The following is an 11,199-nucleotide window of genomic DNA, read 5'->3' on the forward strand; positions in this document are numbered from 1 at the left end:
GCAGCAGAGGATGATGTTTGTTCCTCTGTGGAGACTTGACCTAAAACATTAGATTGACTTTTGCCCCATTCCTAACCAACATGAGAGCAGAGAACAGCCTCTCAACATCTGCAGTCTATATACAGTAGGTGCTGTGAGGGCGAGAGCAGCTGATACACACACGTCGCATGACCACAAAACTGCTGCTGCACTTCATATCCCTTAGACAACCTTCTGAAAGGGGATAATAGCATTTTGATAAATATGATTTCCTTCAAACATACCTAAGTAACCATGCAGAACTTAGTCACGTATCATTTAGCAGTGATAGTCAGCATTATTTGCCCAGATAGTAACAGTAACATTATTAACTGCAGCGTTGTTAACACCTCAGTTATTAGGATTGACTTTGTGATGCAGAAACATTCCCATAGGCGTACTCGCATCTTAAAACCAACAAGAAACTTCACTGCCAGGAATGTAGAAAAAGTGCTGATGTTGGCAGGTTCCTGGACGGATCAGACTGGATCAGTCAATAAAAGTTCATGGCTGCCATAATAGCAGATGAAGCTCAGCGTTTAGGCCAGAGGGAGATTACAAAGAGAGGACATTACACTACAAAGATGACACAGAGACGCCAACTACTTTACTTTACTTACAAAGTCTTATAGCAGTAAATTGTACCATCTGATTCCCTAATGTGTTGTTGAGTATTGAAGTTCTTACCATGTCTAACCACATTAACATACAGAATTAGATTGGATGCCAAATAAAAGATGAGTGAAAACGCCGGGCTCCAGGAATAGAGTGGTTGATTTATCTGCAGTGTCATTTAGCTGCACTTTAATGGGCTCTGGAAGTTAAACCTCAAGTTAATGCCCTGTAGAATAATGAACTAAGAGTCATTTACTATGCTAATTGTCCTTTCTGACCTGTCCTTACTCTAGCTTGTATCTTCACAGATGTAAATCAACCTTATTGCTCTGCATGTATGTCAGACAAGCTTTATGCCCAAATCACTGCAGGCAAAACCAAAACAGCATTTGACTCTTGGTTAGATTCCTCTCCAGCTCTGTACCTCTGCAGCTCCTGGAGGCGGGGCACAGGATTTATGAATCTTAATACAAAATGTCACACTTTCCACTTGTGCTCTACATGTTTTACACACAAGATGACCACCTTGGTTTGTAACTCACACCTGACCCATCCAAGTACCTGCTGGACTTTCCTCTGAGCGTTTCATTTCCTCCCATTGTCTAAAATCATCCAACTGATGTTGGTCTTTACTGTAGAAAGTCATTAAATATCTTGGTATGAGGGTGTGGATACTCTTCACACCAAATGTTCATGTGTAGTTCAGCGGCCCCTGCTTGCGATCGATGCGGTCACGGCTTTTCTCTGTTCTGGCACCTCAGTGGTGGAATGATCTCCCGACTGATGTCAGGACAGCGGAGTCGCTGCCCATCTTTCGCTGCAGGCTGAAGACCCATCTCTTCAAGAAACACTACCCGGATCCTCCCTCTTAGGACATCACCTACTCTGTCCTAGCTCTTCTGATGCTCTTGTTTTCTAATCTTTCATTTCTAATCTGTCCTTTTTTTTCTCATTCATCATAGTACCTAACTTATTGCACTTCTACTCTAGCTCTAGTTTTGCTCTTAGCTGTTGGTTTAGGAAGGAAATGCGCTTACGATTTCTTGTGACCTGAAGTTCTTTTCTCTACCTATGTTGAACACACTTATTGTAAGTCGCTTTGGATAAAAGCGTCTGCTAAATGATCGTAATGTAATGTAATGTAATGTAATGTAGTTGTGTTAATGTTTAATGGATGGAGTCAATCTGTCTCCACAACTGTTTGTAGTTAGAATTTTAAAACCTATTTTAAAGTAAGTCAGTGACACACTTTACTTCCGACACCAGTTCAGGTTATTCTAGACGGAGCAGAGATTCTTATGTATTGCATTGTTCTGATATGTGTGTGTGACATGTTTATGAGGTGCTGAGGTTTCTGTGTTTGTTCATTTATTCATTTAAAAAACAAGTACAGTTCTTATTACAGAGCTATTGTATTAGATTGATGTTGTGTGTATCCCCCTGTATGATATCATAAAACATAAAAACAAGTGCAGTAGGCTGGAATTGGAATATAAACTATGAGTTAGGTAATAGAAGGTCAATATTTAAATGGACACAGGCTGAGAGTTCCATGACATCAAGCAGAATGAGGAGCCACAGAAGATGAAAGTGTTTATAATGACGTCAGGACAGAATCTGAGGACAGAAGAGCTCTGAACCTCCTTATGCTCTGTTCACTTGCAAGGATGTTGCTGGGAAGCCACATATTGCACATCCATTATGCAATTTTGGTGCCAACTGTCTCTGTGATGATGAATAAGCCTCGGTGTTGTTTAAGTTGGAACTCAGAGGAATGCATCCAGAAATAGCCACAGCAGTGCCGCAACTCTGTCAGGTGGTGTTATTATGTAAATACATCTCCAGTGCCGTATCTCTGTTCTTGCTACAGAATCCTCTTCCAACGGTCGCTTCTGAGGGGTTATTTAAGGGGAAGAGGATGAGTGAAATGTAACGTCTCCCCTGTGTTTGATGTCTTAGACGACAGGAAACCTTCAGCGGCGTCACCGTGTTTATGCAGGCATCAAGACAATCTCAGGGAGTCGCTTCAAAATAAAGAAATGGTATTTTTGGTTGAGTAGCAGAGATTCTCTTTGTGTGTAGAGGAACAAAGAAGCCAGAATGGTTACATCATGGTTTTCCCAGAAGCCCAGTGGCAGGGTGATTTAAGCCGTCTGTATTAGCAAACTGCTCTGCTTCACAGGCTGTAGAGTCAGCAGGACTGTTCTGATCTTTCTATTTGTGTTAATGGACACCTGACACAGTGTCTGTCTCTGTGTGAGCCAAACAATGACAGCCAGATTCATTAAAATCTAATGCAAATTGGCTGCTACTAATTTCTCTCAGGACAGTGTAATTAATCACACTCACGCATCAGCTCATTAAATCTGGTGTATCCTCACCAGCCCAGAATAACAGCTTCAGCTGTGTGGGACCCTGACATGGTCGCTCTACCCACTTCCCTCCTTCCTTCCTTCCTTCCTTCCCTCTTCACATCTGAACAAACCCCATCTGTATTTACTATGATGCTCTGTAATGTATTATGTATTATTTATTCATGATAATTCACTTCTCTACCCAGACAAATTACAATCGAGGAAGGTGAACAGAGGGCCAAGGAGCTGAGTGTCATGTTCATAGAGACCAGCGCCAAGACGGGTTACAACGTCAAACAGGTCAGTGGGTTCTCATGGGGAAGTGGATACTCCGTGCTCCTGACTCATTTTGTCTACTTTTGACAGATGCAGTCAGGGAACATCATCATTTTGGTCTGTCTGTATTTCTACACATTGTTGTGAGTCCAGTATCGATGTATGATGGCAGCCACACCTCCAGAATTAAAGCTTTGCAAAACCTACAAATCATAGCAGCAAGACATCGACTTTTGTCAGATCTGCAACGTAGCGACAGTGACAAAGGGAAAATGGCGTTTTAAAGAGAAGCTGATGGAACACAGCAGAATCTGTTTGCCTCTCTTCTACCTTTATTCTCCTTTGTAACAAGTAAATACTTTGCTCATATCAGTTGAGCGGTTATCAGTTGGGATTGAGATATTTTGGCAGAGAAACGTTGCTGGGATAAGAGAGGTAATCTGCTGTAAACAGATGTTTGATGAAAACAACGACAGTCTGTTCACTTAATAATTTGTGAGATGAAGGCGAGCTGTACTGAATGACAGCTCTGCAGGAGCCTCACTGTATATTGTGTCTGTCAATGAATGGTGTTGCTGGCTGCTCCCTCTCCTCCTCTCACCCCACAGCAGTGCTCACACTGGGGCTTATTCTTCTATTCTCTTCCTCACCTTCCTGAAGAACAGCAGAATGTAAGACGGGACAAAGTGGTGTGGAATCTGCAAACAAAGGTCCCTGTTTGGACTCTGAGGCCTTCGGTGTCCTCACTGCTTGGCTCTGTCCTCACGTCCATCTGAGACATCTGAGTCCATCCTGCACAAGCTCATCTAGACCTCATTCAGGAGATCTGAGGAGTCAAATAAGCCAATATATCTCATATATAATCATTAATTATTTATATGGCATCTTTCAAAAGCAGGGGTCATAAATTGTGTGTAAATATTGCACACAAACATTGAATGCTGGTGTTAACATGTTGAACATCAGTCCAGTGTTTGACCTCCAGTCTGCCTGCAGTGAGGCAAAGAGCCTTTAAACCTCACACACACTCAAAAAGCAGCAACTTAACTGGAGTGTGTTCAGTCAATTATGTCTTGATTCTTTCAAATCATGTAAATGAGGCATTTTAATCCAAAGTAAACACACTTTCACAGTGAAGAAGGTAATCCCAGTCTGTGTGGGGAAACAGATGGCAGAGTTGAGACTGATTTGGTGAACACACCCCGAGGAGCTCTGACACAGGCAGTTGGACCTCAAGGGCGCCTGTGAGTTAGCAGACTGTTGCTGCTGAGATGAAACACATGGAGGGCCGTACAGCTTTAGAGGTGTTATTCTCTTACATTCCTCCTGTGTTCTTGGCTCCATACTTTAATTGCCAAAGTGCGACGCTTGACTGCAAGCAAAGCTGTTCATGAATTTTTATTTTTCATTTTCCAGTTAGAAAGCTCCAAGAGTGGAAGTGACAGGCGTGAATACCTAACGCCTATAAATAGTAGGATATAAATATGAACATGGGTGTTTAGATCATTATGAAGCCCAGCTTTGTGACGTTTGTTTTGGCCTTTAGCTGCCTCAGGTGATCTGACACACTCTCTCTCTCTCAGCCTGCTGGGAGGTGGCTGCTCCTGAAACCTCCTCCAACGCTAACAACGAGCAGGAAGCCTCCAATAAACACTTGACCTCCCACTGAGCTGACCTGTCATGGTGCTGATATCAGGCAGCACTGCAACAAAGTTCTGGAATTATTTCCTCCTGCAGCATCAATTGTTCTTCAGTATTATGTAAAGTATGGAGCCGTGCCTACATGTAAATACAGTTAAGAGGCTTTTCCTCGCCGTGTGTTCCTGAGATAATTACTGCACAGGCCTCTGCATACACATCTGAAGAGGGAAAGGACTGTGGGCAGTAATGACAAGTGTCAATCCAACACAGGGGGACAGATTGACTGAGCCGTTTGTGAGGAGATAGGAGGCATTCTGCTCTTAGAAACACACAGGTTCTGTACCAAACAGGTGCATGGGCCTGGAACTCAGCTGGCTCATCACAAGCTGCTCTCTCTCTTTAATGCCTGTATGTGTTTAAGAGAGGGTGGAGATATTATAAGTGTGGTTCATTACAGACGAAGCAGTCTTGCAATAATAACTCTACTGGAAGAACAAAAAGCTGACCTAGGGCTTCCCACACAACGTTTCCCATTCCATCCCAGCAACAGTGATGGGATTTCCTTCATCTGGATCATGTAAACAACAGCATCCACAGCTGCTGGTGTATCACAGTCTGCATGTTGTAGTACAGTGTCTCTGAGGATGAATGCGCTGTTAGAGCACAAACACAAAGATCAATTTCCCCAACAAAGATATTCAACACACTTCAAAGAGTTGATTTATTTATTTGTTTATCTGACAGGGCCGGTGCAACGCCTCTGAGCTGTTCCAGCGTTAGCAACAAGCTCATTTACATCTGTAGTCCCTGGGCAGGAAACACAGAGTCACTATTCAACAGTGACAACATCTCAGCTCTGTTGTCCTTCCATTATCAGAGCGCAGTGATATGAGCCAGATCTTTGTTCACTTTGTGCTCTAAACTAGCATCAGTGAGGCACAAAGCTGTCAAAGGTCAGCGGGTTATACCTCTGAATGAAGGTAACCAGCCTGAGTAATTCCAGCCTGTCAGGTCAGCAGGGGGCAGCAGAGCAGGAATAATGCAGTGATTAGTGATTATGCTGGTCAGTGATGTCACTCATTGTTACTCTGTGTTAGCCCAAGCATTTGTAACGTGCCCATATTTAATCTCAGTCACATGACGGCGTGTCTCTAATCAGTTATGGAACCATGAAATGATATCTTGATAGTCATTAGATTTGATCACAGCTGAGTCTCTTTAAATAGCTGCTTATGATGGAATCCCTTTTTGGAGGAGGTGTGTGTGGTCTGATTGAATCTTATTCTATATCATTGCTATTTAATTCATGTTGTATTCATTACAAACTCTGACTTAAAGGCTTCATTCAAATGTCCCCATGAGCTCAGTCCCTCTGTCTGACTGAGCTGAGTGTCTGTCCAGGTGTGCACAGATGTTAAGTTGTCTCTGTCTCAGGAATGCTCTGGCACACTGAGACCTAAAGGAAACATGGCGTCCTCACCGTCTCCCTCTTCTCTTTCAGCTGTTTCGGCGTGTGGCAGCTGCTCTCCCTGGGATGGAAAGTATGCAAGAAACCAGCAAAGAAGGGAGTATCCTTTCACCAGCAGACACAGAGGCAGGAGGAAGTGTTCATTCATATATTTAAGCTGGCTGAGAACAGAGGACACCGTATTTTAGATCATGCCAATCATGACTTACAGCTTTCAGCTCATCAGTCCTGCTGGATCAGTGTGTCGGGCATTTCACCGCTTTATGTTCCAGGAATCATAAATGTCTCAGGATAGAGTTTGCTGGATGTTTTTGCCGTTTGAATCCGTTTCTCCAAAGATGCAACATCAATCTGAATGGAGAGAGCCTCCATATTCCTCCCATGGTAGTGTGTGTGGTGTGTGTGATGCAACTGATCAATCTAAGATGTCTGCTTGGACAGGAGACAGAAAGGTTTAATCAATGTCTCAATACTTCTGTCTCTTTAGTCCAGTACGTTATTAGATCCAGACTTGTTTCTGTATAGACTTGCTCAGCCTTGGCGGAGGTATGAGCTCTCCTGATGAGCAGCAGCCTAGACAGGTTTCAGACGGCCTGATCCCCAGCTGCACAGATCCATCAGACCTGTGGCTGTGCTGCGTTCATGCTCTTGTGTGAATGTTTCAGGGACGATGAAGACTGCCGACTCTTCACACTTAGAGAATACCTGTGAATGTATGGAGATGATAGAGATCGAGCCGTAGAGCCTCCAACTACCCCGTTATACATTACACCCTACCTTTGTGCAGCGTTACTCACAGCTGTACTCAGTGCTTCATCGTCATGGAGATGATTTGGCCCGGACGTTTATATGAAGCGTATTTTCATCTCTGTGTAAATCAGAAGTTTAATTTTGTCACCCTTTTTCTTCTGACAGCAGCAGTCTCTCATATTCTCCTCCACACACAGAGCAGGGTGCCATCTCTATGGTAACGGTGTCTGATTTATGAAGCAGCCTTTACCGTGTGCATGTAGCAGCGTCAAGTGAAGCCGTCTGACAGAGGGGCATTTATCTGCTGCTCTGTAAATCACACTCTGACCCTCTGACCTTGCTGGAGTTCAATAATGCACACATTTGCTCTTCTATGCACGCCGGTGATTACATCGCCCACCAATCACAGTCGGGGGGCGTTCCAACCTTTACTCAAACTGCCCTCTGAGGTGTTGGTTTCATCCTATCATCTTGGTTGTAATGCAGAAGTTACCCTCATCCAGTTAATGTGATCTTTGGTTTCTATCTTTGTCTTAACGAGGCTAAATGGACGACGGGGCGAGCGGTGTGAGGGAGGGAGAGAGAGGCGGCGCGAGAGGCGGCGCGAGAGGCGTGAGGATGTAGTTCAGATTAATGACAGGTTACAGGAGTGATGGATGGCAGAGGATGACAGGTCCCCAGCTTCTCTGTGCCTTAATGGAGCTGCTCCTCTGCACATTGTGAGCTGTATTGATCTCACCGGGAAAAGGATCAAACTGGGCTGCATACATAAAGAACCATAGAAGAAGAGAGATTCATTTATGTGTTTAGTGACCACAGATGGACAGTAAAGGACGGGGAAGACAGACAGGTAACAGAAGAGATAAAGCTTGTGTCTATCGCCTGTGAGATAGAGATCAGTCAGAGAGGAGATGTTTCTATGTGAGGACGTGCTTCAGCTGTAGTTTGTCCTAGCTTAGTGAAGCTGAGCTCTATTCCCCGTCTGTGCTCCATTGCTTTTAATTGCCTGTTTGAAATTGGGGCTAACAGGTCACTCTGATTTATGATGGACGTCAGAGACCTAGAGGGCAGCAGCTTCTTCTTCTTCTGCTCTGATTTTAAGAACAGGTTCCATCTGCTGCTGTCAGTCATCACCTCTGCTGTTCTATAGAGAGGGAGACGATGCTGTAGAGACTGAAGAGCCCTGATCAGGAGAGAAACACAGGCTGTAGAGTCGTTCTGTGCTCCAGGGAGGCGTTGGAAAAACTCTGCTTGACAATATTTTAGGTATTTGACTCGGGGAACAATCTGATCCCTGGAGACGAATCAACATGGCTGCGTCTGCAACCATCCTAAGATCTCACAATGAAATGCAGCACAGTTAGTTGACAGAGTATAAATGTAGAGTCTCACACAGCTGCAGCTCTAAACCTCTCACCTGCACACACACTGCTCTGCCTCACTCCTGCTGGAGGAATCCAATGTTGTTACAGTGAGGAGATTCATTACCTGCAGCACGGAGAGAAGGTATTTGACTGTAACACACACACACACACACACACACACACGAGGGCTGAGGCCGCTCATTTGGTTTGGTAATGTGTTTTTTCCTGTGATGAGGTCTCCAGATTTAGATGTGAAACCAATCCCAGCTGGAGCGCTCAGGTACAGACTGAGTGCAAGGGCTGACCCTCCAAAACCTGTGTGGACCTGTGAGAGCCACAGGGGGGCGATGTTTCCCACCCCGCCCACGCAGATCAGGCTGCTCTCTCTCTTCCCCCTGTGAATAATATTCACCAGAAAAAAATGAATAATAAGTAAGAGGCTGCTGCTGTGCTGCTCCAGTCTCTACCTGTGAAAGTCTGAAAGTATTCAGGCAGGAAAGCTCAGCTCATCTTCCTCACAGTGTGAGACAGAGTGGCCATGCAGCTGAACAACACAACACACACTGTGGGGAGAAAAGGGCCTGAGGTAAATTAAAGTCAAAATCATTCACACATTCTTCTTCCTCACCTTGATAATGCTCCCCTAACAAGAAGAGTGTGTGTGTGTCCGTTGTGTCATGAGGAGCTTTATAGTGTTCACTCCTGGCTCCTGGTTTGAGGGGTTGGTGGCTCATCTTACCCAGTGCAGGAAGGGCGCCATCCAGTGGGATTGAAGCTTTCCTACAGCCCGTCTGTAGCTCGAACAGAGAGCAGCTGTATGAAGGAGGGGATGTGACTGAACGCAGCCATATACATGTTTATTCTCAAACACACTGCTTCCTTAATGTTCTCCTCCAGTGATCGACATCAAGTTGGACAAACCCCAGGAGCCCCAGACCACCGAGGGCGGCTGCTCCTGTTAATCCTCCTCAGCGTCCTGGACCTCCACATTCACACCACATGCTTGTTATGTTGCTTTCTGTTGGTTAACCTGCAGTCGACTTTGCACGTCAGAATTTGGCCTCCTCACCTGACCGATGAGCAATACACACATTCAATCTGCTCCTAAAGTAGTGGAGCTACTTTGGGAATGAAACGGCCAAACAAAAATCTTACAACTTGTAAAAAAAAAAAAAAAAAAAAAGAAACGAAACGAAAAAGAGACGAAGAAGTGAAGAAGATCCCCGAGTTCTGTCTGTGTGTGTGTGTGTGTGTGTGTGTGTGTACATTTTTTTAAGTGGAAAAGGAAGTTTCCCTGATTTCTTTTGTATTTTTGTACATTCAGAGGAATCTCTCTGGAAAGGTTGTTTTTTAAAAACAGGAGGAGCTCTGCCTTTGACATCTTTGTTGGCACCATGGTAACAGGACAGAGTGAAGACTGAACACCTGAGTATCTAAACGCATGCATTCTGTCTCCCAGTGAACACCTGTGACTGCTTCATGCACTCTGATTAGGACCTGTCACGTCTTTACTTTATCAATACTGTTCCACTGGATTTGCATACTTAATAGTATCTTTTGCTGTGTGTGTGTGTGTGTGTGTGTGTGTGTAAACGTCCTTCTGTATAGGAAACATTAGAATGCAGTTATAGAGGTCCACTGCCAACGTGTTCCACTCCTGACAGACGTGAGTCACCGTTTAGGTCTCCCTTTATTCTTCAGCTCAGCACCCACACACACATTTCTGTGACCTCTGCTGTTGCGTTGTGTCATGTTAGCGGTTGTGTTGAGGAGGATCTGCACACAGTAGTGAGCAGCAGGACTTCACCGTGCGTCACAGAGGAACACAGAGCTCAAATACAAACTTCTTCTTCTGTTGATTTGGTTTCCTTTCTGGCCTTCACGTAGTTTCAGTGCATGACCTTGGAGATCTCATCCTTCCTCTTTCCTCACTCACTCATTTGCACACCTAGACATTTCAGGTGAATATGAAGTTTAGAAAAGCTTCGTCACAAATGTACAGTCACTCAAATGTGTCCCCACGGAAACCATGTTTACTTTGCTGCTTGTGTTGAAGCTGTTCTGCTGATGGTGGCGTTCATGCAGCGTCGCCACCTTGTTTCAACTGGATGTTCAGAGCCGAGTGTGATAATAATGTCCTGCTGATGACGTCTACGCTGTGGAGAACACTACTTTGATCTGAAGTTCAATCTTACTGCACTTTTTAAGAACATATTTTAGGGTTAGAGTGAAGATGTTAACATAATCCTTACCTCCATAACAATAGGAGTTCTGAGTCTTTGAATGTGTTTATACTTGAAATTTCCCCCTAAAAGAGATTAGAACCCTCTCTTTTCTCCCATCAGCCCATCTTAACATTCCTACCAATGTTTGTGATGCAGAAAATGTTTTTGCGTGTTGGGCTCTGCATTAGAAGCTGAGGGTGTGTGTGTGTGTGTGTGTGTGTGTGTGTGTGATCTGTCACAGCTCTGTGCTGCAGACCTGAGCTGGCTCTCCATTCACACTGTACAGAGATCTAGCATGTCTCTCCAAATGATCAATAAAGATGTCATTACCAAAGTCATGCATAAGTCTTTATTTACTTTTACCACAAAAACCTCAAGTCAGTCCACCCAGCGGCCTTCTGGCTCATTTGCTCTTCTTGTTGCGTGGTCGGCTTAATCTCAGAAATCATGTCAACCTAAACAGATGAACACAATGTATGGAAGTGTAT

General features: G+C 44.3%; 1 protein-coding gene across 2 annotated transcripts in view; it reads left to right on the forward strand.

The window, feature by feature from the left end:
- rab6ba (RAB6B, member RAS oncogene family a) overlaps positions 1-11,046 on the forward strand; it is a 36,327-nt gene extending 25,281 nt beyond the window's left edge. For both annotated transcript variants that reach the window (XM_076152927.1, XM_076152928.1), the window contains exons 6-8: positions 3,194-3,287; positions 6,406-6,472; positions 9,384-11,046. In XM_076152927.1, coding sequence (XP_076009042.1) covers positions 3,194-3,287; positions 6,406-6,472; positions 9,384-9,448 — 226 coding nt within the window. In that variant the 3' untranslated portion in view covers positions 9,449-11,046. The remainder of the gene's footprint in view (positions 1-3,193; positions 3,288-6,405; positions 6,473-9,383) is intronic.
- The last annotated feature ends 153 nt before the right edge of the window (positions 11,047-11,199 follow it).

Source organism: Genypterus blacodes, unplaced genomic scaffold (genome assembly GCF_046128005.1).
Source record: "Genypterus blacodes isolate CSIRO-AG114 ecotype Tasmania unplaced genomic scaffold, CSIRO-AGI_Gbla_v1 ptg000058l_1, whole genome shotgun sequence".
NCBI classification, from domain to species: Eukaryota; Metazoa; Chordata; class Actinopteri; order Ophidiiformes; family Ophidiidae; genus Genypterus; species Genypterus blacodes.